Below are 27,823 nucleotides of genomic sequence, written 5' to 3'. Positions count from 1 at the left end.
CTGCTGTTTCGGACCAACATGGCCGCCTACCTGTATCTATTTACATAAAAGGTTGCTTTGCTTTCCACTTTGGCTGCCCCATCAAAACCACCAAAGTTTTGTCTTTGGATCAGGATGCCTTTATTGTTGTGCTTGGGTTGGGATGATCTACTCTCCAAGAGCCAGCATAGGCATACAAAATCAGCAGCAACCAAGAGAGATTGCAGATTCTTTATTCTTCCTGGTTCTCAAAGTATCATGTAGCAGCATTTTTTCCTGATACACCATACTACACTCTCCAGATCCAGAAGTATTCCACCACCACCCCTCTTACTTGGGTGTAAAATATCACAATACAAAGTCCCCGTGCTTCCTTCTCATAATTTAGACTTCTTTTGACCATGTTGCCTAGGGGATCTTGTATTAAATGTAAAAAGAAAATCAATTGCCTTGGAAGTTCAGTAGCTTTATGCAGCATACCCAATCCTCCATGTTTCCCAGTTAAGGGGGGAAATGCCGTTCAAACCAATTACAAAGGTGATCTGATTCCAATGGTAATGAGAGAAAGAAATTTCACTTACAAAAATAGAAGCATGTCTTACATAACGTATTCGTACAGGCACATTTAACTTCTTGTGAACTTTAAATAGGTTAACTTGCTCCAACTCCAAGCCCAGGTAAGGGAGAGGAGAAGAGAGGTCCCATGTAAAAGGAAACACAGAAGGGCCAACAGAGCTCAAGGCCTAACCAATGAGAGAAGGGTGCGGTAAACTGCCAAGGGTGCCCCCGTGGGAGAATTCTCACAACCCTTTCCTTCTCAAATCCTCTTGTATGCATTTCACTATCCAATGGTCTTTTCATGCCCTATGGCATTTTCATCCATGTACAGGACATTAAGTGATGGATTACAGGGGTTCAAGAGTGTGGTGCTGGAGGAAATCCCCTTGAGGGGCTGAAAATTTGTTTGGCTAGTTAGAAAACGAAGCAATGGAGCAGCAACAAAACTTGAGTCCCATGGCACCTTTAAGACCAAACAAGATTTATTCAAGGTGTGAGGTTTTGTGTGCATGGTCTTAAAGGGACCATTGGACTCAGATTTTGTTGTACTACTTCCGACCAACACGGCTACCCATTTTGAGACAGCAGAGTCAATCATCTTTATTTGGCCCAAGAAGTGGGCAGTCAAGCCACCTTGAATCTGCAGAGCGACCGGTATTTCAGACCCTTATTTATAATTTTCTTACACAGAACACACATTCCACCTTTGTTCCCACACATAGGCAGGGTTACATCAACCTGTGGTCCTCCAGATGTTCATGGACTACAATTCCCAGGAGCCCCTGCCAGCAAATGCTGGCAGGGGCTCCTGGGAATTGTAGTCCATGAACATCTGGAGGACCACAGGTTGACTACCCCTGGTTTAAGACATTTAAATGTTCTAGCCTCCTTCATAGACAAATGGTTCAGTTCCTTGAATTTACATTCTTCCTGTGGTTATTGAAGGATTATGAACTCCCTTGCGCAAATTCAATACATGGTGACTGATGACCACATACGTTCCACTCCAGTTTTTATATTCTTAGATCTAAAGGTTATTTGCTCACACAATAATCATTAACTCAATTTCTCCTGATTATCAATAGATCTCCAATTGTATGTTCCTTGTGGTTCACCTGACTGTCATTCTATTGCAGTGGTTCTCAACCTGGGGGTCGGGACCCCTTTGGGGGTCAAATGACCCTTTCACAGGGGTCGTGTCAGGGCAAGCAGCTTGGCCAGGGGGGCGCCATCCACACAACAGCCTTGCAGGGTAGATCAAGATAGATCATTTGTCTCTCTGGAGCAGTGGAAAAGAGTGAGATCAGCATGGTGGGACAAGAGGTAGAACTAAACTGAGCAATCCCAGGGGGAAAAAAACAATTTATATACAGTCATGAACAATGGATCTTCACACCATTGGTCAGTTTTGGTTTAATTTTTGTGAAAGAACCCTTGCATAGTTTTATGGTTGGGGGTCACCCCAACAGGCGGAACTGTATTAAAGGGTCGCGGCATTAGGAAGGTTGAGAACCACTGATCTATTGCTTAATTATCTACCTCAGTCTTTCTCAAACAGGGTTTCGTGAAGGCCCTTGAAGGGCCCTGGAAGGGTTTCCTGAGTGAGTGAGTTATATAAATTATTTATCAGAAAATATGTTCATGCTGATCGCTACCACCCCCCTCCCAAAATGGCCAGTGATGGGCCTGAAGGGGGTGGGAAGGGGAGAGCCCCTTTGCTTCCCAACCACACTCTACACGATCACAACACTTCTTGGGTTTCTCGAAGCCTGAGGAATGTTTCAGGGCCTTCTTAATAACAAAAAAAGAAAGGCTGATCTAGCTAGCCAAGCAATTTTTCAGGTTTGTCAAGCTGAAATGACTCTGTGCATTTGACGGCTGTACGCAGTGCAGAGAGCCAAGCAGCCAGGGACCCCGTGGGGATGAATGAAGCGGTTAAACCTCGGGCTGTTGATATCTGTTGAGAGGGACGCTCAACTATAAACGGTTTCAAGTCAGGCCTGGTAAAAGAAAGTCTCAAAGGCACGGATCCCAACGTGAACCCTGGCTCAGTGGCCACTCCCATCGTGGTTCTTTCTTGACGTTGTTCCAACGGCCTAAGGATTTCAGCCCCTGTTTGCAGCCAGGTTCGCCAAACACTGTCTCTTCTTGGCAGCCATCTTGTTCGTTGGCTTAGAGCAATGTGAGAGTAGCTACTCCTCCGGTGTGGACGCCGCAGTGGATGCCGCAGTCTTTGCCCGTGCTACCCAGTTCCAGAGACCCTTCCCTGGAAAGGGAGACAGATTTTATTATCGTTGTTGTTGCTGTTTCCACCCCTCCAGACTCATCATTGGCCATTTTGGGAGGGGAGGGGAGGCGGGTCGGTAGGATCATATATTTATTGGATTTATTCATATTTATATATGGCCATATCACCCAATAAATATTTAACGCATTTTAAATAAAATATTAAACATTAATTAATTTCCACCCATTCGGGAAACTCTTCCAGGGCCGTCAAGAAACCCCAGGGCTTCACAAAACCCTGCTTGAGAAAGCCTGGGTGAGAGGAAGAAGCGCTAAAGTTGGAGGCACATTTCTTGAAGGATGGCAACCCACTTCAAAGATGCAACCTTGCCTAAATGGGAATCGTGGCATGCACAGTGTTTAAGCAGGCGATAAAATAATACCTTCAGTAACATCCAACTTCATATAAAGTCGATTTCCGAAGTGGGGTGTGGTGAGGGGGACACAACCAAAAGGCTGGTGTGAAGTTTTAGGAAACAGATACGGTGCAGCCATCTAGTGGCGAGTAATGGCCCTGCAGGCTAAGTGGGAAATGGCATTTAGGGCCAAACTCTATGCCAGGGGTGGCCAAACTGTGGCTCTCCAGATGTCCATGGACCACAGCTGGAGACAGGGATGCCAGTCCCCAGATGAGACCTGGCGATCCCCCGGTCTTACAGCTTATCTCCAGGCAACGAAGACCAGTTCCCGTGGAAAAATGGTTGCTTTGGAGAGCGGAATTCATAGCATTAGGCCCTACTCAGGTCCCTCCCTGACCCAAGTCCTGGCCACTCCTGGCTCCACCCCCAGAGTCCCCAGGTTTTTCCCAACCCAGAGCTGGGAACCCTAAGAGAGAAGGGACACAAGAACATTGTAACGATGTCCCAAGTGGGAGAAAGATCGCTCAGGCAATGGAACCTGGCCCTTGAATACAAGGGTGCACACTGGTGCCAAAGCCTCAAGAAGCTGAGGGGAGGGCTTTCCCCATTTGGGGAGCCCCCGTGGAGAAGTCCTACAGAGGCTAGTGTTGAGCCCTTTCACCACAGAAAGTCAGGGCCCTCAGCTGGCTGGCAGGCAGGATCCTGTGAGAATCAACGAACCTGCAGAACCCCAAACCTGAAAGCTGCCTCCCCTCGGGTCGAGACTGGCTTTCTTAGGGTGAAATGACGCTTTGTCACAGATGGCAAAGTTCCGCAGGCGCATTCTGCGATTATCTCTCCCAATGTTAAAAAAAAACAGGATACGGCCATGGACTCTGCACTTTGAGGGAGGCCAGGAGGGATCTTTCCTCCTTCCCCCTGAATTATTTTCTGGCTCAGCTTTGCATAACAAGTAGGTTTGCCTGCTCTTGGCTGGGAGATACCTGGAGATTTTGGGAATGGCGCCTGAGGAGGTAGAATTTGTGGTGGGTGGAACTTGGCTTGGGAAGACAGAGAGGCTGATTCTGCGAAGGTTCAAGGGGGTGGCAGGATACAGTGGATGAGCGAGAGGGTTGTGAGTGTCCTACATGGTGCAGGGGGTTGGACTAGATCAGGGGTAGTCAACCTGTGGTCCTCCAGATGTCCATGGACTACAATTCCCATGAGCTCCTGCCAGCATTTGCTGGCAGGGGCTCATGGGAACTGTAGTCCATGAACATCTGGAGGGCCGCAGTTTGACTACCCCTAGACTAAATGACTCAGGAAGTCCCTTCCAATTCTATGATTCTATGATTCTATGAAATACCTAGAGACGTTGGGGGTGGAGCCTGAGAAGGCTGGAATTTGGGGTGGGTGGAGCTTGGCTTGGGAAATACCTAGAGATGTTGGGGGTGGAGCCTGAGAAGGGTGGAATTCATAGTGGGTGGAACTTGGCTAAGCACATATCCGCAGATTTTGGGGGTGGAGCTTGGGAAGAGTGGAAGAACCAAATGCAGGGGGAGGGGACAGAACTACCAAAAGACACGGATTATTTGGCACTGCCGTCATTCCAAACAAGCAGCTCTCCCGGATGATGGATGGGCTCAAGGTGGATTTTGGAACAGTTGAGAGGGCAGCTCTTACCTTTACCCTCGGAGTCCCCGGAGCTCCCAGGATCCTCCATGAGAACCCCTACCTCTTTCTCCCAGTTGGCCCAGTCGATCTCTTCCACTCTAGGGCACAAACACACACACGAAACATATTCCAGCGTGCGGCCTGGAGAGCAAAGCCAAAGAGCGCCCCGATATGCATCCCATCCTCACACAAGGACGAGGGAGAGATGCCTCCAGCTACGGACTCACCGGAAGACCCATCTTTTGTCTTTTTCTCCCGGGCCGACAGGCAGCAAGCAGCCAGACCTCTGCGGCTTCTTCCAGTACCAAAGCCAGTTTTTCTCTATCTCCAGGATAGTGACGGCTCTCTGAGGACACAGGATGGGGAGACGCTGATTGACAGACTCTAGTTGTCACATTCTCAGGCCTAAGGCGGGGAGGGGGCTTGCTTCAGTATCCCTCCCCTGTAGAAGGAGCCTACGGCCTGAGGGGTGCTCTGTTCCGGGGGCCACCAGTACAGCTGGCCAGAAGATACAGCGGCTTGCAGAGAAAGCCGTTCTCATCCAGAGAGCCTGTGGGGAATGGGGTTTCATCTACGAGGCCCGTCATGGTAATAGCAGCTTCTCATGGGCAAAGACAACCACAATACACAACTCAATATACCCAGATATGTCCCCTAAAGAGTGTTGCACTCAGCTGGTTCCAACAGGCTGGTGATCCCTGTGCCTGGCCTCAACTTTTTCAGTCCTGGCCCCTACCTGGCAGAATGAGCTGCCAGCAGAGACCTGGGTTTACCTGGTTCCACAGGGCTTGCAAAACACAGCCCTTCCACCAGGCATTTGGTTGAGGCTGGGCTACCAAAAAAATCCAAGAATCCCCCCCCCTCCCCATAACACTCTCCCCTGTAACCTCTGGATCTGACTATCAACGCAGGAGGGGAAAGTGGGAGAAACCTAGAAGCAAAGGACGCCCATGTTGTTATAGATTTTAACAAGTTTTAATCCATGTCAAGTGATGCACATTGCCCCAAGACAGCTGGGCCAAGGGGGATGGCCTTATGAATCAAATGGTAAATACATAAAATGGCCTGCTTCTCACACTCCATGCAAATGTTCCTTGGGGGTTCTTGCCTGGATCTAGTTCCCCTCTGCCAAAGCCAGCCTAGCTGCTTTCCGCTTTCCCCCTTGTCCTGTTTTGCACCTCAGCTATGCCTTCAGACCCAGAGAAAGGCTCAAGCAAGAAGCTTTCAGCTTCTCTTTGGCAGAGCAAGCGGCATATAGCTGCTTTAAATGGAGCTGGGTCTAGCAGAGGGGAGGGGACATTCGCGTGGGACAGGTTTGCCAGCTGTGGGTTGGGAAACACCTGGAGATTTTGGGGGTGGAGCCTGAGGAGGGTGAGGTTTAGGAAGGGGAGGGCCTAAGGCGGCGTCCACCTTCCAGAGCCAGTTTGGTGTGGTGGTTAGGAGTGCGGACTTCTAATCTGGCATGCCGGGTTCAATTCTGCGCTCCCCCACATGCAGCCAGCTGGGTGACCTTGGGCTCGCCACAGCACTGATAAAACTGTTCTGACCGAGGAGTGATATCAGGGCTCTCTCAGCCTCACCCACCTCACAGGGTGCCTGTTGTGGGGAGAGGAAAGGGAAGGCGACTGCAAGCCGCTTTGAGCCTCCTTCGGGTAGAGAAAAGTGGCATATAAGAACCAACTCTTCTTCTTCTTCTTCCAAAGCAACCTCTTTCTCCAGGTAGCTGATCTCTTCTCACCTGGACATCAGTTGCAATAGATGGAGGCCTCCAGTCGGCCCCTGGAAGTTGGCAACCCTAGGGCTGGACTTACCTGGAGCTTCCAGACACTTTGGCTGTACCCAGAGATCTTGTTGACCGTCTCACTCATCAGGGCGATCAGCATGTTCAGAAGGAGGATGTACGTCAGGATCACAAAGAGGAGGAGCAGGAAGATCACAAAGTATTTGAATTTCATGTGCTCGTGGAATTCCAGGTCCCCCATCCCGATAGTGAACTTGAAGAGCTCCAGGGAAGCCATAAACAGGCCGGTGTATGTGCCTTTGGGCTTCTCGTCCTCCGTGACGGGGGCAGAACTGTTCTGGGACGGCGGGACGCCCTCGTTGGTCAGGGTGAAAAGGGCTGGAACGAGAGACTGAGAAGTCAAAAGCTCCCCTCGGAGAACCTCGTTTTATGCAGAGTTAGCTCCTATCCATAAGGACATTATGGGCCTTAGTCAATTCTGAGGACCAGAAGGTCCCGCAGCATCTTTTGGACAAAGGTTGGCCTCCTACATGACAATTACTGGTCCCTGAAAGTTGTGACCTGGGCCAGGGCTTGCTTTTGAAATATTAGAGGCCTCATATAGTTTTATGAGAGCCTCTTGTGGAGCAGAGTGGTAAGGCAGCCGTCTGAAAGCTCTGCCCATGAGGTTGGGAGTTCGATCCCAGCAGCCGGTTCAAGGTTGACTCAGCCTTCCATCCTTCCGAGATCGGTAAAATGAGTACCCAGCTTGCTGGTGGGTAAACGGTAATGACTGGGGAAGGCACTGGCAAACCACCCCGTATTGAGTCTGCCATGAAAACGCTAGAGGGCGTCACCCCAAGGGTCAGACATGACTCGGTGCTTGCACAGGGGATACCTTTACCTTTACCTTTACCTATAATTTTATGGTCCGCAGAATTTCCTAAGGTCCATCATGTCCTGAGTATATAAAATATCATTTTATGTACAGGAGCCAACTCTGCGTATAACAGTGTGATTCTTGTGTTTCAGGTATGCGGTTCTCATTTCATGCCTGGCCACTGACAGAGGCGGTAACCCCGAAATGCGTCTGCACTGATTTTATTGAGGCTATGTTATGAGACTTGGGTTTTTAACTTTAATAAATATTAGCACTTAATTTTAAAAAATGGGTTCTACCCCAAAGAGGCTTAAATCTATTTAGTTTATTAAAATTAAATTTTTTGGGCTCCAGGGTCTGCACCATACTGTGACACACACACACACACCCCCCGCAGCCCCTTGCCTATGCTAAAAGACAGTATAGCTCCCACACAAAGACCCACACACTCTTTGAATCCATCATCTCTCGAACCAAGGAAACTCCCTTATTCAGGGTCAGAGCATCAATGCCCTTGAGAGTATTGACTTTCCATCCCCTGTCTCCCCAGGGACTCAGATCAAGGGGTTTCACATCTCCTCCTCCCTGTTGCTGCCCTTTTAGAAGGAGAGTCTGAGGACCAAATCTAGCACCGTTTCCCTGCATGCCCCACAGATGCTCTTCTGCTGGGCCATGGTCCCTGCCCTGGACTAACAGAACTCACCTATTGCAAAGCCAAAAAGGAAGATCAGGTAGACCAAGAGGAAGCGGAGGAGATCCCTCAGGATCGTCTGGAATGAAGAGCAGGAAGCAGATTATGCGCCGTCTCCATAAGCCAACTACGGATCAACGTAAAGTGGGTGGTAGGCATAGTTATGCTTGTCACTCAGTTACCTATGCACCTTGAGTCCAATTAGCCCATACCCACCATCTATATGTAACGGTGGGCGAAACAGGTTCAATTCAGATAGACTGTGCCTGCACATGGAAGCTTATGCCCAGAATCGAATTCTGTTGGCTTTCCAAGAACCTCTGGACTTTGTTCTGCTGTTTTAGACCAACAAAGTGACCCTCCTGAATGAGAAATCAGGATCATCTTGTGGTGACACTTCTCCCACAACTGGAAGGAGAGTCACCCTGGCCTGTCCCAAGCAAAGGAGAATAAGACAGTTGAGATGCAGACAATGCATCTGCGTCTGTCTGTAAAAAGGAATGCCAGCTTCCCAGCCATGCCTGGAGCTCTCCTGGCATTACAGCCGATCTACAGAGATCCCCCTCCAGGGGAACTGATCTCAACATCTCTTCCCCACTGAGCTTGGCCGGGGGGGGGGGGGGATGTTGCTATCCACACAACAGCCCTGCGGGGTAGATCAAGAGAGAGTGTTCATCTGTTTGGAGCAGCGGAAAAGAGCGAGGTCGGCATGGTGGGACAAGAGGCAGAACTGAACTGAAAACCCCTGGGAAAAAACAATTTCTATACAATCCTGAAGAATGGATTTTCACGCCATTGGTCAGTTTTGGTTTAATTTACGTGCAAGAACACTTGCATAATTTTATGGTTGGGGGGTCATCACGACATGAGGCACTGTATTAAAGGGTTGCGGCATTAGGAAGGTTGAGAACCACTGTTCTAGGTGGAACCTGGAAATCTCCGGGAATTACAGCTCATCTCCAGACTACAGAGCTCAGTTCCCCTGGAGAAAATGGCTCCTTCAGAGGGTGGGCTCTGTGGCCATGTACCCCACCGAGGTCCCTGTCCTTCACCCCCAAATCTCCAGGAGTTCCCAACCTGGATCTGGCAACCCCATCCCCCCGCTCCTCTGCCAGTGGCCAAAGGGAACCTGGCACCCCTAATCCACACGACAACCTGTAGCTTGCATTTTATAGACAACTTCACCCAAGATGTTTTCCCCAGCACGGAAAGCAGGCAGCAACAAGATTATGGAAGGCAGTTCTTTCACGCCCACCTTCTGTATCATGACACTGTAGATCCCCGTCAGCCGGAATCCTCGGGTGTAATAGAGCATGTTGGTCCAGCCCAGCAGCAGGGAGAAGACCATCAAAGGCACGTATTCCTCCAGCCCCATAAAGTAGACAGGCACCGTAATCAACAGCATGAGCGATTGCACCAACCTGCGAAAGGCCAGGAGAACAAAAGGATCACACGCTGCCCAAGGTGTACCATTAGGTAGGGGGATATTCTTCCACCGGCCGGCAGGAAACATTGCCCATCTCTCCAGGGAGAACGATGGTTTTGCCCCGCCCCAAATTAAAATTATAGGGTACAGTGAAAATAGGAGAAGAAAAGAAGTTGGGGGTTTTGTACCCTGCTTTTCTCTACCCAAAGGAGCCTCAAAGTGACTGACAGCCGCCTTCCCCCCCTCTCCCCACAACAGACACCCTGTGAGATAGGTGGGCATGAGAGAGCTCTGAGAGAACTGTGACAGGCCCAAGGTTACCCAGCTAAAACAAAGCAGCTTACAATCCTCTTCCCTTCTTCTCTCCACATAAAACACTTTGCAAAGTAGGTGAGGTTGAAAGAGCTCTGAGAGAACTGTGACTGGCCCAAGGTCACCCAGCTAAAGCAAAACCACTTACAATCTCTTCCCTTCCTCTCCCCATAGAAGACACTTTGCAAAGTAGGTGAGGTTGAAAGAGCTCTGAGAGAACTGTGACTGGCCCGAGGTTACCCAGCTGGCGGCATGTGGAAGAGGAGTGGGAAATCAATCCCAGTTCTCCAGAATTAGAGTCCGTCACTCTTAACCGCTACAAACTATTGCCATCCTATTCATTTATGTTAAAACTATTACAGTTGCTAAATTGAGACTCACAGCTATTTACTTTTTGCTGGGTGTTGAGGCACCAACACAGGATGGTCACTGGTGTCCCATCGACACCAGCCCCCCTAACCCAGTGGACACTGCCCCAAACCTTCTGCTTCCCTTAATTCTACCTCTAAGGTGGGGCAGTGGCTTAGTTGACCAAAAAGATACTAGAGAATCTTGAGGACTGACAGTCCTCACCCCCCCCCGGTCCCTCCCCCAGTCCCAACGTACAACAAAACCTGAATGCAGTCATCAGAGAGCAGACTTCTCAAGGAGAGCCGCCTCCTCCATAAGAAAAGAGCCTAAACAAATGAAAAGGGAAAGTGGGTCAGAATGAAAGTGTTGGAGTGAGCCATGCAACATGCCTAAACGTACAACACTCTAACTGTGTATAAGTGATATCTCCTTGAAAAGACCGCCTTTCTCTGAAGGGAGCTACCTTCTGACCCCTCCTCTCTCACTGTGTCTTCTCCCTCTCCCCACATGGCCCTCCTCAGAGTCACATGTCTCTGCTGGTCTCTCCTGTAGAAACAATGCTCTCAGACGCCCATGCACCTGATGCCATACAAGCCAACCTCTGACCCTTCCTCTCACTGTGTATGCTTTGTTCTCCCCCATTCTCTGCATGGCTCTACTTGGAGTCACGCTTTGTCCCCTCCCTCTCTCCACATGGCCTTCCACAGAGTCACACATCTCAATCTCTCCTGTACAAACAATGTGCTCCTACTCTCATACTTATATTGTTGGCTTCAGTTGGCCAAGCGTGATAGGGAAAGGACTCTTTAGAGCAGGGGTAGTCAAACTGCGGCCCTCCAGATGTCCATGGACTACAATTCCCAGGAGCCCCCTGCCAGCGAATGCTGGCAGGGGGCTCCTGGGAATTGTAGTCCATGGACATCTGGAGGGTCGCAGTTTGACTACCCCTGCTTTAGACTATGCTTCTCTCTGTCCTTTTGACTGTATCCTGGACATAAACTGGATCTAATTGAATAAGTGTTCAGTTTGACTTCTATAGTATGCTTCTTGGGCTATTCCATGCCTGGGCAAACTCTGCAAAATTAATCAAATATCCCCATGGAAAATAGTGCAAAGGGCCAATAGTGCGGCAATACAGCCCATGGTGTCAGCAGGAAGAGGGAGAGGGGGGTGTCCTTACCTGAGCAATAAAGATATAAATAGTACCCACTAAGACAGTGGCCTGGCCAATCACCCTCAGCGTATCTGCCCCAGCGTACTTCCCGAGAAGTTCAGCCTGTGGGAGGAGGGAGAAAGCCAACACAGGTGAGAAACCTTAGATGCTATCTGCCCTCTTCTCTTTACTCCATTGGAAAGAACAGAAGGTTTTTCAGGAGGGTGGCTGCCACAAAGATCAGACTGACCATTAGACGAGGTGAGGCACCAGATGTTGGGGTATCATCCAAGAATAGAAAAAGAAGAGCTGGTTTTTATACCCTGCTTTGCACTAGCCAAAGGAATTTCAAAGCAGCTTACGATCACCTTCCTTTCCTCTCCCCACAACAGACACCCTGTGAGGTAGGTGGGTCTGAGAGAACTTTTGAGAGAACTGTGACTAGCCCAAGGTCACCCAGCTAGCTGTATGTGTCTCAAAGCAGCTTATGATCACCTTCCCTTCCATTTCCCACAACAGACACCGTTTGAGGTAGGTGGGCCTGAGAGAGCTCTGAGAGAACTGTAACAGGCCCAAGGTCAACCAGCAGGCTTCATGGGTCTCAAAGCGGCTTACGATCACCTTCCTCTCCACACAACAAACACCCTGTGAGGGAGGTGGGCCTGAAAGAGCTCTGAGAGAACTGTGACTGGCCCAAGGCCACCCAGCTGGGTGCACATGGAGGAGAAATGGGGAATCAAACCCCATTCTTCAGATTAGAGGCTGCCAGTCTTAACCACGACACCACACCGACTCTAAAGGGCATCACTGCAATGCATACCAGCGTTTGCAGCTGCACAAGGAAACTGAGCCTTTCTCAGGAACCTTGCTGAGGCCTTTGGTGAACCCTGGGCCCATTCTGCACACAACGGTTAATGCACTGTCAATGCACTTTCGAAATAGATATTCCTGTTCTGCACAGGAAAATCCAGCTGCAAAACCACATTGAAAGTGCATTATCCTACAGGAGCGGAATGAGCCATGAACAAAGTATCACCATACTGAACTAGCTTGGCAGACTGGGCTGGGCTCCTTGTATTATTGAATTTCTGACTCTCTTTTATCTAAATGGAGCGTATCAGTCTGTGAAACTCGATTACAGACCATTAAGATACAGAAAAAGCCATGTTAATGAATTACCTAAAATCATATCTGTCTGTGTATCGTTCATCTCAGTACATCAGACAATGCAAATTATACTCAGGACATTATCTCAGCCTGCGTTTTCATTTGTGTGTGTGCGCTAACAAGTCATAGCTTCAGGGAAAGAGACATTCAGAGGTACTTTACCCTCGACTGCCTCTGCGTCAAAGCCCAAGTATTCCTGGGAGGTCTTCCATCCAAAAGCTAGCCTGGGCTGTCCCTGGTTAGCTCCTGAGATCTGCCAAGAACGTGAGCCATCTGGGTCAAAAGACAAAAGCTCCATTGTTTGGCAAATTCTTCCGTCAGCTACAGCCAGCGAAGCTTTAAGAACCTACTGCTCAGGTATTTTGACAACCAATACAGGTTACAAGGATGCTGAAAGTCTTCCGGGAAACCATGCATTTGAACAGGGACAAAATCTACAACTAGCTGGAATGTTTTGATATGGAGAGGGTGAGGAATACAGAACAGCCGACAGATGCATTCCACTGTCCCAGTGGTGCCCTGCTTAGAACAACCTGCCTCTCCACAATACCTGTGGGTCACCTGCAGGAACCAAAGGACACAGCATCCTTGGTTAAAAGCTGAGTTACGGATATCCGTCCCCAGGTAATGGGGCCTGGGGATACCCCGGTTTTATAGTTCAGCTCCAGGCTGCAGAGGCTAATTCCCCTGGGCTCATTCAGCTCCTGTAGGATAATGCGTTACTCTGCCATAGAAGATTGCTGGGGGACCTTGGGCTCACCCCAATCTCTTTTGGCGGTGGGGGTGTTGCGAGGAGAAGGTAGAGCTGAGGTCAATGAGGCAGCAAGCCACTCTGGGTCCCGTGTAGAGCGGAAAAAAAGAACGTAAATAAATCACAAATAAGTAAAACAAGCAACACCTTCCTGTCCATCGGCTGGTAATAGACGACGGCTGTGAAGATCACCATGAAGACCGCGTATGTCATCAAGCTTAAGTGGAATCGCTTGGCGGCAAAGGAGTCCCATTTGTACTGGAGCAGCTTGTTCAGCGGTTCCAACACGACCATTTTGTACCGATTCTGCATTCGTCGGGAAGACAAACAGTACGTTAATCAGCATATGCCCCAGGCAGCTTCTCTTCTTAGGGCCCATACACGGGACTGTATTCATCTGTTCCCGTGACTTTCTCTAACGAACCCTGGAAATCAGAGCCACAATCAGGCATCCAGAGAGTTTCCGAGGGTAGCTGTGTGCGTCTGTCTGTTGGAATATGCAAGATCTTCCGTGTGCATAACGGAGCAGAATACAAAGGGTGTCCTGCAGGGGGCATCGGAGAAGATGTATATTTAGCATAGATAGGAGAGGAACTCCCTGATGGTTTTCAAATTATCTCCTTCAGTGTCCTAACTGGCTCAACAGGAAACTTCCTGCTTTTTGAGTGCACTTGTTTATTTTAATTTTATTTATTTTGGATTCAGAGGCTGCCACTCCTGGACCAGCCAGCTATTTCAGACTTGGGAGGGGGGCGCTCAAATGGAGGTGGAAGGTGATTGGGGAGTTCTCAATGATTGACGAGGAAGTTCCCACTTCCTGTCCTTCAGCTCCCTCGTGCGATAGCGAAAATCCACGCCGGACAGGAGAAGAGCGGGCCAAAGGCCCCTGTGCAGGAGCAAGAAGAATCAGGGCAACTGAAAACCAAGTGACAGTGTGGCTTTGCGTCCTTCGTATGGTAAAGGTTTCTCCCTGTCCCCCTGCTGCAGGAGCTTCCTAAACGCCGGACAACCAGACAATAGCCAGGTCAAAACGTTTCCTAACATTACAGCTGTCGTCCATCTTCCAGTCTGGATTACCTATAACAGGGGTAGTCAAACTGCGGCCCTCCAGATGTCCATGGACTACAATTCCCAGGAGCCCCTGCCAGCAAATGCTGGCAGGGGCTTCTGGGAATTGTAGTCCATGGACATCTGGAGGGCCGCAGTTTGACTACCCCTGACCTATAAGAATGATATTAAAGAACAATGCTTATTTGTTTCCCGTTTTGACTAGATTCCATCCAACTGTACATCACTAATCACGCCTCTTTTAAGCAGGGTTCATTTTCAATCAGAACTAATTTTTCGGTTTTTATAGGCCATTGCGACTAAATCTTTCAGCCCCACCGTTTGGACTCCAAAATCCCTGTCTTGATTTTGCTTGCCGGTTGTGTGAAATGAACCAGTTAGTACTTGTCTGCCATTAAATATCCTCCCATATTTGTATCAGGCACGTACAAAGGCTATTAAAAATGTCATGAAAGAGAAATAATGAAGTGATGGCAACAGCGGCAAAAACAAAATCACAAAAATAGAACGAAATGAGGGGGCAAAGGGGTCACATTTGTATATCTCTGTTTCCAACACACCGGAGTGTCACTGCTGTAGGCCAGGATTTCTAGCACAGAATTTTTCTCATAGCTATCGATGGAGGACAAGTCGTAGAGAGAGATGTGAACCGGTCCATAGGTCCATTCGGTGAACTTGCGAGACAGGTGTTTGAACTTGGGTTCTTTGAATTCTCGACGAAGGATGTGCTTGAAAATCTATGGAAGACGGAAATTATTTTTATTTATTTATTCATTCAGGTTGTAGACCACCCCTGTCCGTGAACGGGCTCATGCTGGTTCACAACAATAGCATAAAACAATCAGTAAAACAGCTTAAACAGCATAGACTAGCAGCTTGCCAGGAGGGTGGTCTAAAAACCTAATAAATCCATTAAAATGAATGAATGAATGAATGAATGAATGAATGAATGAATGAATGAATGAATGAATTAATGAATTAATGAATTAATGAATTAATGAATTAATGAATTAATGAATTCACCACCAGATTGGCGAACACATACTGGGAGAGACGGTCCCTTAGATATACAGGACTCAGGTCAGGGCTAAGGGTAGATCACAATAAAATTATATGAAAACCAACAAGTATGGCACAATTTGAAAGGGGGGAAAAAGTTAAAATTCACTCCAGAGACAGAGAGAGAGCGAGAGGAGGGACATCATTTGAGCATGAAATTGGGGTCTCTGTATGCGGGAAGGTCATTGTGATTTTCATGCATTCTGCAGGGGGTTGGACTACACAATCCTGGAGAACCCTTCCAACTCTTTGATTCTATGATTTTTCTATGATCTTTTCTCAGTTACAATCGGCCAGTGGAAAAAAACACCAAATGGTGTACCTCAACTTTGCCGGTCTTGGCAGCTAATTTCAACGGCGTTAGTCCCTGGCTGTTTGCTATTTCCTCCAAATCCAATAGCGGGTCGATCATGCAGCCTTCCATCAGGATCTCATCGTATATTCTGACGACAACCTCCGTATTCTTCTCCGTATCGTTGGCCACCATTACTAAAGCGTGGAGGACCGTGTTGCCCAACGAATCTCTTTCTGCCAGGCTGGCCTTCTGGTGAGGGTTGTCCAGGAGGTACCGCACCACTTCCATCTGATTGGTACAAGCAGCCAAGGACAGGGGGAGCTCGCCTGAATGCAGAAAGAGAAAAACAGACATTGCAGTGACCTGCAGTGGTTGTTTATCGAGTTGTCTTCGTAGAAGGCACACAGCGGGACTGCACTAGCACAGGCTGGCCACCAGAGGTCTCTACCAGCACTTCCCTAGGAAGGAAAGAATCTTAGGGGAGCCCCGCTCCTCCAGAGTGCGCTGGTGGCCATTTTCCCGCCAAAAATGGCCATGTGCTCCAGAGGGGGCACTCCCCTTTCCCTCAGTTCTCCCCCAGAACCGAGCAAGCAGAAGCTCAAAAAAGAGAGCTTACAGTGGAGCAGGAGGGAGGGCAGTTGCTAATGCACTCTGGAGGGGATCAGCTCCCCCAGGACATTTTCGGATATGCTGGTAGGACTCTCCAGTGGCTGGCCTGTGGGACTGCACAGAAGACTGAAGAAGAATAAAAGTTATCCTAAGGAAGGAGAAACAACTTCAGGCTAGCAATGCTACTGCCGTTCTTGGCCACACTCCTTTGACTCCAGCTTTCCAGTCAATTTCTGACATGGGATCTTCCGCCAACCGTACATGAAAACGGGCAAGACAAAACTAAAGCTGCAATATATAGCCGCAAATTAAAATGAAAGGGACCTCTTTGCACGTCCCCTAACCAGGGGGCACCACCAGCACAGAAATCCCCCAAAGCAACAACAAATAACAAAAAGGGAAACAAAAACCCAACCTGAAATACAGGTGAGAACCAAAAAGGTTCGGGATAAAATCAAGTTTAGAACAATATAAGCAGCTTACTATAAGAGCTCAGATGTTTTAAAACCAGAAAAGAATGTCTGTTTGGCATACATAAAACATCTAAGTGCGTACACCAATAATGCCAAGTAATTTTTTGACCTTGACCTGTTTCGATCCAATAGATCTTCATCAGAGATTATGGTAGCACTACTTTCATATTATTTCTGTTACCCACATTTTTTCCCCACCATCCCCGGTTGAAAACTGTAAAAGAAATTGTTAATTATACCTGTGTGCATCTGTACAATTGACCTCTGATGAAGATCTATTTGATTGAAACATATTAAAGGTAAAGGTAAAGGTATCCCCTGTGCAAGCACCGAGTCATGTCTGACCCTTGGGGTGACGCCCTCTAGCGTTTTCTTGGCAGACTCAATACGGGGTGGTTTGCCAGTGCCTTCCCCAGTCATTACCGTTTACCCCCCAGCAAGCTGGGTACTCATTTTACCGACCTCGGAAGGATGGAAGGCTGAGTCAACCTTGAGCCGGCTGCTGGGATTGAACTCCCAGCCTTATGGGCAAAGCTTTCAGGCGGCTGCCTTACCACTCTGCGCCACAAGAGGCTCTGAAACATATTAGGTAAAGGTTTTTTAAAAAATTGGTGTTATTGGTGTACATACTTCGATGTTTTATAGGTGACAAATAGACACCCCCAAAAGCAGACCTGGGGTCATCTGGCCAACGTACCAAAATAGAAGCTCACTCCTCTCTTCTTCTGGAAGAACTCCCCGGAGGCCTTGGCGTGGACGTTGGCACCGTTTTCTACCAAGAGCTTCACTAACTCTAAACTCCTCTTCTCAATGGCGATGTGCAACGCTGTGTTACCTGGGGAACCAAAATTCACACGAGAATCACGTCTCCAGCATCCAGTCTGATGTAACACCCAGTGCTGCTCTCCAGGACAGAATGGTTGGATTCCGATAGCATCCAAGAGGGGAGGGGTCAGGTGACAACCGAGTCATTATGACTGATCAGAAGGGAGGGATATTGTATGTCAGGGGTTCTCAACCAAGGTTTCGTGAAACCCTGAGGTTTCTTGATGGCCCTGGAAGGGTTTCCCGAATGGGCTCAGAGGCCAGGACCATTTCCACACTAGAGGCTTTGTGCCGGGCTGCCGGTTGGAATTTGAGCTGGGGCAGGTTGCCCTGCCTCTTCCTGCTCCCTCACGGGGGAGCACTTGGCCTTGTGCACCTTGTCCGCCCCAGATTTGTGCTCCCGCACGGGAGTCAGGGCAATGAAGTTCCCAGTGTGGAAATGGCCCAGGACACTGGGAGTTTTTTTTTTTTCAGCTCTTTATTGCGGTCCCAGAAAGAGGCAAAAACTGAACCGAAGAAAACCACAACCAACCCCAACTCATATACAAAAGCCACACAATACATCCTGTTATAGGTCAGTTTCACTTTAAACTGACTAAATCCGGGAGACACACGCTGGTCAATTACACTGTAGGCAACAATCCTGACCCGGACTTCAAGCTTGCTCCTTGGCACAACAGGGTGGGTTTAATTATTTTAAAATATATTTTTAAATACATTAAACATTTATCAGGTGATATCAGGTGATATGACCAAATATGGTCATGTCAATCCACCCGCTCTTCTCCAAATGGCCAACGATGGGCCTGGAGGGGACGGGAAGGGGAGGGGAGGGGCCCCGGGTGGGCATGTCCACAGCTATGTTTCCCAACCATATTCTGCACCAGGGGTAGTCAAATTGCAGCCCTCCGAATGCTGGCAGGGGCTCATGGGAATTGTAGTCCATGGACATCTGGAGGGCCGCAGTCTGACTACTCCTGTTCTGCACGATTGCACCACATCTGGGGTTTCTCAAAGCCTTAAGAAGGTTTCAGGGCTTTCTCAAGAGTAAAATAAGTGGAGAAAACCTGCTTTATGTAGACTTTAAAAAATAAAACACTTGGCTGGAAACAGGCTATTCAGCTACAGAGGAAATCAGGGGTCCCCAACCCATTCCTGGCACCTACCAAGTGTTTTTAGAAACTGAGCATGACAAAGTGGGATTTTTGCCCAGCACGTTTTCTGATTGGGTGTACAGATTTTTTTAAAAGATTGCTCCAGGATCTTCGCTGTTTGGCTGAAGGTCGACCGTGGCAGCCATTTTGTGAATGGCTCTGCTTCCTGTGGCAGGTCTTGTACGACAGCCATTTTGAGCTCCGCCCACCACAATGGGTCGGAATTCTAAAGGCGCCTACGGGCTCACAAAGGTTGGGGACCCCCGGAGTTATCTATCAACAGGGTGTGACCGTTCAGTCTTTGCTCACCTGCAGCACAATCCTCCCCCCACCCCCACGTAATCCCAGGAACACGTACCTTGGTAGTAGCTGCTAGTGCAAGCAACATTGACTAGGGGGGTTGGATTCCCACTTTCCTTGTCTATCTTCAACAGCTCTGCGATGGTGGGGTTCGTCCCATCTTTTAAATTCAGCAAGCCCTTCATTAAACACGTCTTTCCTGTTTTCCCATCTGGAAGAGAGGAATTTCAGCTCAGCTCCACCATCTCCTGTAGCTTGTACTTCTAGGGCTCTGTCTTCTGGATGCCCTGACCCGGATAGGCCACATCCTGGAAACTACTAAGCAGGGTCAGCCTCAGTTTGTGTTTGGATGGGTGACCTCTAAGGCAGGGGTGGTCCACCTGTGGTCCTCCAGATGTTCATGGATTACAATTCCCATGAGCCCCTGCCAGCGTTTGCTGGCAGGGGCTCATGGGAATTGTAGTCCATGGACATCTGGAGGACCACAGGTTGACTACCCCTGCTCTAAGGAACACCAGGGGTCACGATGCAGAGACAGGATAATGGCCAATCCCCTCTGCATGTCTTTTGGCTGGCTACAATTGTAGGATCTCTTGGCTACATGAAAAAAATAGAAAGACGCAATTGGTGTTTGTAAGGAAAGCATCTTTAATATTTGTGAAATTCCAAAATGCCTTGTGCCAAGCTTTGTCATGGGGGATGTCACTGTAATAATGCAAGAACAAAAACCACTTTCAATATATACATGTATTTTAATTTCATGCAAGTCTGCATTGAACGTTGCTTTTATTCTCGCATTATAACAGCGCAAGAAGAAGAAGCCTGTGGTGAGATACGTTGGGGTTTCACAAATATTAAAGATTCTTTCCCAGTTTTTTTTTCTTTGTCGGCCCGTGTCTTCTTTCTGTTACACTTCACGCACACGCGCCATGTGAGAAATAAAAAGACACGAATCTGCTTAATTTTGATCGTTTTAAAACTGTTTCAGAGCTTTGGGGTTAAATGATCACATCTGTGACTAATTTTTATCTTGTGAAATGTATTATATATGACGTTGGCTGCCCCGAGCTGACAAGGAGGGGGAAGTTTACAAATCTAATAAATAATAATTAAAATATAAGAGAAAGAAGTCCTTTTCTTTTTTCTCACCATACGAGAACTCACGGGCATGCAATGAAATTAATGAGCAGGTGTCGCATCAATTGATTGATTGATTGATTGATTGATTGATTGATTGATTGATTGATTGATTGATTAAAAGGACTAGCCTACTAGATGGGCTAAATGATAAATCTGACCAGGAAAAACTTGTGTTTTTGTTAGCAGATACTAATTCATTTGTTTCTAACAAAATGTCATTATTTGCCCTTGCAGCAAAGAAAATAAGGGCCAGAGTGGTGCCGCAGAGAGCAAGTACCTAGAGGAGTTTTAGGATAGGTGGACATATGTAGTCTGGAAATGTTTTTATGATGTTAAGTGATGGTTGTCTGAGATTGCACATTCTTTTTATTACTGATTTGAAATGTTTTAAATCCTTTTATATTTCCCTTTTGTATTGTAATGGCCTATGGCTACATGCAATGAAATCTGACTTGACTTGACTTGATTAAAAGGACTACTCCGCCTAAAAAGTTATTAACAAGTGGGATTCATGGCCAAGTGGGGGTGGCTACAGCCATAGACAGCTTCAAAAGGGGATTCGATCTAGAAATGGAGCACAGATCCATCAGTGGCCACAAAGCATAGGTGGGACACTGTGTCTGGAGCAGCGAGACTCTTATTCTTGGTGCTTGGGGGTGTGGGTCACGGTGGGAGGGCTTTTGGAGTTCTGGCCCCATTTGCAGACCTTCTGAGGGCACCTGGGTTTTGGCCACTGTGTGGCACACAGTGTTGGACTGGATGGGCCACTGGCCTGATCCAACATGGCTTCTCTTATGTCTGGGGCAGTGATGCTCCATATTCTTGGTGCTTAGGAGGACCACAGTGTCATCTCTCGTTTGTCCCCGTGCACATCCTCACAGATGCATGGCTCCTTTTGGCAATCCTGAGCCTGTTCTTAACCTGAGAGAGAGTTGCCCCAGTCTGTACAAGAATACACCTCTTTTATGCCAAGCTTTTGGGCTAGGAAGTGCAGGCATCTACCTCTGTATTCAGAGTTGGAGAGGAATTTGTGGCTTCTTCGCAAGTATTCAGCCAAGCCTTCCAGCTCCTCGGGCCTCCCCCTTGTCACAGCTCCAAAGATGCGGTCTCTGTTGAAGGGGTCTGGATCCTTGGGGCTGCAGAAGAAAAGCAAAGTTATTTCTTCAGTATGACAGGAGTTTGGGGAAATAGGAGACAAGGAAGTTGAGCCCAGAGGCTGGGGAACCCTAGTTTTCCAGGCGTTTCGCAGAACAATCCAAATGGTTATTATTATTATTATTTTGGACAAGAGATGCATTTGTCCTGTTGCAGAGACATAAACAAGACGCCACAGCTTCAGGGAATGCTGACTGTTGAATCTCTGCATGAATCTCTGCTCTGGATCTGTAAATCTCAATGAAGTCAGTACTGTCCAATCAGATTGGCAGCTAACAAACTGGAGCATGTCCAGAGGAGGGCAACAAAGAAGGTGAGGGGTTTGGAGACCAAGGCGTATGAAGAAAGGTTGGGGGAGCTGGGTCTGGTTAGCCTGGAGAGGAGATGACTGAGAGGGGATTTGATAACCATCTTCAAGTGTTTAAAAGGGTGCCATGTAGAGGACGGAGCAGAGTTGTTCTCTCTTGCCCTGGAGGGACAAACCAGGACCAATGGGATGAAATTAATTCAAAAGAAATTCTGTCTAAACATCAGAAATAAGTTCCTGACAGAGCGGTTTCTCAGTGGAACAGGCTTCCTCGAGAGGTGGTGGGTTCTCCATCTTTGGAGATTTTTAAACAGAGGCTGGAGAGCCATCTGACGAAGAGGCTGATTCTGAGAAGGCTCAAGGGGGTGGCAGATTACAGTGGATGAGCAATGGGGTTGTGAGTGTCCTGCATAGTGCAGGGGGTTGGACTAGATTAGCGATCCCCAACCTGTGGGCTGCAGACCACATGTGGTCCTTCGACTACCCCCCCCCCCCACCGGGCCTCAGTAAAAGGAGTTGAGTGGTCCCCGGTGATAAAAAGGTTGGGGACCACTGGACTAGATGACCTAGGAGGTCCCTTCCAACTCTATTATTCTATGATTCTATGATTCTATGAGAGCCTCTTGTGGTGGAGTGGTAAGGCAGCAGACATTCAGTCTGAAAGTTCTGACCATGAGGCTGGGAGTTCGATCCCAGCAGCCGGCTCAAGGTTGACTCAGCCGTCCATCCTTCCGAGGTTGGTAAAATGAGTACCCAGCTTGCTGAAGGGTAAACGGTAATGACTGGGGAAGGCACTGGCAAACCACCCCGTATAGAGTCTGCCATGAAAACGCTAGAAGGCGTCACCCCAAGGGTCAGACATGACTCGGTGCTTGCACAGGGGATACCTTTACCTTTATGATTCTATGATTATATGATCTTTTCCTTCCTCTCCTCACAACAGACACCCTGTGAGGCTGGTGGGGCTGAGAGAACCCCCAAACTGTGCAGCTTTCAAGGGGAGCATAAACCCATTCAGAACAGCTTGTATACCCATTCTGGGGTCCTGATTCACAGAGCTTGCACACATGAAGTTGCCTTCTGAGAAATTCAGGTTCAAATACTCACTTTGCCATGGTAGCTTGCTGGGTGACCTGCTGGAGCCACTCATGCACTCTCAGCCCAGCCCTACCTCACAGGGTTGCTAGGAGGATAAAATGGAGGAGATGTAAGCTGCTTTGGGTTCTTATTGTGGCAAAAAGTGCATCTTTAAGACCAACAAAGTTTTATTCAATGGGTAAGCTTTCATGTGCATAGCATGCTTTGTCAAACAATGAGACAGGAACGACAAGACCACATTTATTTGTTTCTTTGTTTGTTTATGTATATTTTGACTTATATACTGCTGCTCTCAAAGGCTCGTGGCAGTTTACAACAAAAGAATAAAATACGGTAAGCAGAGAATGGGTCATGGATTACTACACAGCATAATGATGATTTTTACCAGATACAAGGGCCTTTCAGAATTAACAAGTTAAGTTTATCAGGTCATCATACATTTGGGTTCAACTCGGGGAAGGGGGAGAACATAGTAAAGGAAAGAAAACTGTCAAGCTCAAAGATTAAGGGATAGATGCATTCCCAACTGTGGAACCTGAGAGTAATGAAAAGAAAACCTGTCACTATGTTCCATTTGTCTCCACCCAAGCATGGAAGCATGTCCACAAGTGCCCAGCCGTGCAGAGTTTAATCTTGATCTTTTTAGTTCCTTTGCTATGTTTTTCCCTCAGAGATGAACCCAAGCTGATAAACTTGGCTCATTTTTTTTGCAAGACTCTTTTATTTGTAATCATCTTCATTACGCTGTGTATGGCCCACTCTCTGCTCCTATAGGTGGTCTTATAATTCCGTTTCATTGTCTGACAAAGTACACCTGCACACGAAAGCTTATACTTGAAACAAAACTTTGGTGGTCTTCAAAGGTGCCACTGAACCCAAGCTTTGTTCTGCTACTTGAGATCAACATGGCTGCCCATATGAATTTACTTCCAGGATGTCAGTTTGCCTCCCATTTTGATCCTCTAAAGTAACGATCCCCAACCTGTGGGCCCCGGACCACATGTGGTCCTTCGACTAACTGGAGATGGGCCCAGAAGGACACCCTCTCCCCCCCCCCCGTCCCTTTACTTCATCCCCCCCGGCCCTTTACAACACACTTCGGGTGTCATTGTCTCCCATCACTCCCAGATGGGACTATCTCTTTGCAGAGAAACAAGCTCAGGGTTCCCATTGATTTGTCATTGTCATGAGTTAAGATTTCCATGAAAATAAAATGTTCCTTATGTTCATTGTTGTGGCATGTCTGTATCTTATTTTGAAGGGATGTTTAAACATTACCATAGCGATCAGAGAGCGTTGGGGCAGTGGTTGAGAGTAGAGGAGTAAACTAACCCCCCCCCCACCGGGCCTCAGTAAAATTGTCAAGCGTTGAGTGGTCCCCGGTGATAAAAAGGTTGGGGACCTCTGCTCTAAAGCAGTGCATCAGTTAGCAGATGTCTGTGCGTGGGGGTGGCGAACACATAATGCACCTCCTTACCCGGAATTACCCCGATAATCTTTCCGTATCCTGATCACTGCCGTGGACTGGCTCTCGTTCTGGAAGGGAGTGTCCAAAGGTTGCAACTCATCTTTCCTGTCATCTGCCCAATTCTGAGCTGCCTCCGATTCTTCAGTGACGCTGTCAGCAACCTCTAATAATGGCAACATGGTCGGACTGGAGGAGTTGTCAGGCAGGCAGAGAGAATACGCCAAGAGAGGAGTTCATTAGCTGCAGAAAACAGACTGAGGGTGTAATGGGAATAAAGAGTTGGGGCTTACAGTGCAAAAACAGTAACTCGTTATCAGGGGAAAAGGTCTGGGGAAATTGTCTGGCCCATCCAGTGGCTGAGAGGGTGGGAGATGTTGAGCTATCACCTCCGTGGAGAACCAGCCCCACCATTTTGCGGGGGTCAGCTGTGACTGGGGGATTCTTGCTGGACTCCCATTTATCAAGGAGGGCCGTTTTACTGGCAGTAAGAAACTCTTTTATCTCAAACGTGTCATGGGGAAGGTTCCACCAAGTCAAATCAGAAAGGTATTGTCTAAACCAGGGGTAGTCAAACTGCGGCCCTCCAGATGTCCATGGACTACAATTCCCATGAGCCCCTGCCACCCCCTGCTGGCAGGGGCTCATGGGAATTGTAGTCCACGGACATCTGGAGGGCCGCAGTTTGACTACCCCTGAAGTCCTAGACACGTTAATCCATATTGTATTGGACTGTCCATCCTTTTTGAAACAATGAGCTATAATTCAGGATTATTTGACAGATCTAAATTCCAGGTGCAGATCTGAGATCGCCGCTATAAAATCAATGTTTTAGGTGAAGGGGATTTTACCAAGATTGCCGATGTACTGGGAATATGCTGAGAGTAAACAGCCGCTGTTTGTCAATGCGGAAGGGGCAAGCTTAGATTTGCACAGTGTGGTTTATCTTCTGGTATTGAGCTACGTTTTCTTGGATTGGGATGTTTGTTATGCCAGTAAAAGTGTCTTCCGGCCTTACAAACCCATTTTGGATGTCAACTGAATAGTGTTTGGCAAACCTTCCCCCCCCCCCAAAGAATTGTTCAATTGATACAATCAAGTATAAATATTTCAGTGGAACGTTATTTCAAATCTTTCAGCTAATGCATATTTCTGTTCTCATTTATTATGCAATCTTAAATCCAATTAAATCCAATTAAAAATAACATTAGGTTTTCCTTCAGAAGAAAATTAAGCAAAACAAAACGCTGACCAAACATTTCAATGACTCCTGTGCTTTTAAAAAAAAATTAATTGAAAAAGGCAGAAACCCAACGCAAAAACCATCACAAAAGCCAGACAGAGAACTGAGGTCATTATCTGAATTGCTGGTTTCATCTCTTTAATGCATTTGGGGGGAGGGGAGGGGAGTAAAGAGGTCCTTCCACAGAAGGCAACCTTGCTGGGAGGGGCCCTTGGGGACACCAAATGATACTGAGATGGATTTCGATGCAGGGTGTATATTTATGGAAGGGCAGGGTGGTCTGAAACAAAAGACTTCAAAAATGGTACGTTTGGCACTTGTAAAAGTAACGGAGAGCTCAAAAGAGCAAAAGGCTGGCCACACACTGGCTGAGGAAGAAGGAAGGGCATGATTCAGGAAGTAATGTGTCTGATCAGCCTGTGCCAAGCGCCTTCTGCCAGGGTGCCATGGTTAAGAACAGCAGCCCCCAATCTGGAGAACTGGCTTCGATTCCCCATTCCTCCTCCACGGGCAGCCAGCTGGATGACCTTGGGCCAGTCTCAGTTCTCTCAGAACTCTCTTGGCCCCACCTGCTTCACAGGGTGTCTGTTGTGAGGAGAGGAAGGGAAGGCAATTGTAAGCTGTTTTGAGACTTCTTCGGGTAGTGAAAAGCAGGGTACAACAAAAACAAAAAAGCTCTCTTCCTACTTAGTGGAGCAGAGAAGCCACTCTCAGCCTCCCTAACAAGGCTGCCTACTCTGTTTTAGGTAATACCTGATGTAAAAAAGTTTCCTTGTGCACCCTAGCTCTGACAACCCACAGGGTTCAAATTGGGCCTACCCTAAGACAGCTATAGAAGATGCTTCTGATTTCAGACCCAGAGGCTCTGATTTTGAACTTTCTGCATGCGTGCCTGTGGGTGAGGGTAGGGATGCTTGTCCCCAGGTGGGAGATGGGGATCCCCTGATTTTACAGCTCGTCTCCAGCTGATGGAGAGCAGTCCCCCTGGAGAAAATGGCTGCTTGGGAGGGTGGGCTCCATAGCAATATACTCCTTGCTCCAAATCCTACCCACTCCTGGCTCCACCCCCCAGATTCCCAGGTATTTCCCAACCCAGAGCTGGCATCCCTAGGATAAGGGGAGTCGTGTGCATTCAGACTGACTTCCAGAGAGAAAACGACAACCTCCCTTCTAGACAGAGGCTCTGTAACCCTGACAAGCAGAAATACACCAATCTCCAAACACACACCATTTTAACAGCTGTTAATCTCTTTTCAGTAGTGGGTACTGGCTTAGGGTTGCCAGGTCCTACCTAGCCACCGGCAGGGGTGGGGGTATCGTTGCCAGCTCCAGGTTGGGAAACACTTGGAGATTGGGGGTTGGAGCCTTGGGAGAAAAGGGATCTCATTGGGTACGATGTCCTACATTCCACCCTCGTATCCATATTCTCTAGGAAAACTAATCTGTTTTGTCTGGAGATTAGGTATAATTCCAGGGGATCCACAGGTCCCACCTGGAGGTTGGCATCCCACTGCAGACCTCACAAGCCTGCTTCTTAATTTCAGATGTGTGGAGTTATTTCCAAAGAAGTGTTATTCATCGGCACGGGGATGGATTCTGTCCATGCCTTGAGGCCCCCTGACCATTGTTTCTTAAAATGCTACTGGGGCTGAGCACAGAGGTTCACCGATCTCTTTTTATATAGCATGCAAGAGCCTTAACTAGTCTCAGGCTGGGGGTGGGAATTAAAATTATATCCTTACCTTGCGGTGGGGTTTATTCCACCCTGTCTCTAATATCTTGTTGAGCAGAATCAGTCAGACGCTGGTCGCTCTCAAGGGAGCCAACGTCCGATTTCACACACCCTCCTCTTGCAAAATTACGATGCAGGTTTTCCCATAAAGGCAAACGTGCTGGTTTCCAAATCCGCACATTAATGATCTTTATGCGCTGGGCGGTGTGCAGTGCAGTCCATTCCGGAGGGGATCCATGGATTTTTCACCTGCCAGGCACAGAACGGTAAATATTGCAGCGTCGAGAAAAAGACAACGCTTTTTTTTTCAAATTCCCACTGAAAGCATTAAAATCAGGACAGACAGTGGATAATTCATGCCTTAACCTCTGCCTTGCCAAGATGGAGGAGCCAAAGCAGGCGATACAGAAGCTATAAGGCTCTTTCTCCTGTTAGAGTGAATGCTGATCTGTCTCTCGTGTTCATCACAAGGCTTCTAAAAAAATAAAAAACGTTCTGGTTGGCATTCGTCATGGGATCGATGTCTTGATAGAGCTGGGCTTCCCTCCCTCTGTCTGTTTCGTTTGTGGTGTGATACTGAGGAAGCGGAAGCAAGAAAAACCACCATCTTAGCC

General features: G+C 47.9%; 1 protein-coding gene across 3 annotated transcripts; it reads right to left on the bottom strand.

Moving 5' to 3' along the window:
• Window positions 1-167: 167 nt before the first annotated feature.
• On the bottom strand, window positions 168-27,823 carry TRPV2 (transient receptor potential cation channel subfamily V member 2). Of its 3 annotated transcripts, none has more exons than XM_077311856.1 (17): window positions 27,220-27,823; window positions 24,247-24,491; window positions 21,212-21,345; window positions 19,128-19,280; window positions 17,488-17,625; window positions 15,736-16,034; window positions 14,915-15,091; window positions 13,434-13,592; window positions 11,396-11,491; window positions 10,471-10,541; window positions 9,382-9,547; window positions 8,139-8,205; window positions 6,647-6,954; window positions 5,063-5,181; window positions 4,845-4,933; window positions 1,393-2,803; window positions 168-1,275 (listed from the first exon to the last, which is right to left on the bottom strand). In XM_077311856.1, exons 2-16 carry the CDS (start codon window positions 24,414-24,416, stop codon window positions 2,730-2,732), a joined length of 2,220 nt encoding a protein of 739 aa, XP_077167971.1. In that variant the 5' UTR covers window positions 24,417-24,491; window positions 27,220-27,823; the 3' UTR covers window positions 168-1,275; window positions 1,393-2,729. The 3 variants fall into 3 exon arrangements, with proteins under 3 accessions (XP_077167971.1, XP_077167972.1, XP_077167973.1); XM_077311857.1 differs by having other exon boundaries at window positions 24,247-24,477; XM_077311858.1 differs by having other exon boundaries at window positions 24,247-24,423.

The sequence above is a fragment of the Paroedura picta genome, chromosome 15, assembly GCF_049243985.1.
Source record: "Paroedura picta isolate Pp20150507F chromosome 15, Ppicta_v3.0, whole genome shotgun sequence".
NCBI classification, from domain to species: domain Eukaryota; kingdom Metazoa; phylum Chordata; class Lepidosauria; order Squamata; family Gekkonidae; genus Paroedura; species Paroedura picta.
This window is presented reverse-complemented; position numbering and strand designations above follow the sequence as displayed.

Excerpts from the sequence above, each read along its gene's own strand:
- TRPV2 (XM_077311856.1), bottom strand. The coding sequence starts at position 24,416 with ATGTTGCCATTATTAGAGGTTGCTGACAGCGTCACTGAAGAATCGGAG. Across the intron at positions 19,281-21,211 it reads CTCCAACTCTGAATACAGAG|ATGGGAAAACAGGAAAGACG; the intron begins GTAGATGCCTGC and ends CCTCTCTTCCAG. Across the intron at positions 10,542-11,395 it reads TTTATATCTTTATTGCTCAG|GCTCTTTTCTTATGGAGGAG; the intron begins GTAAGGACACCC and ends TCATTTGTTTAG.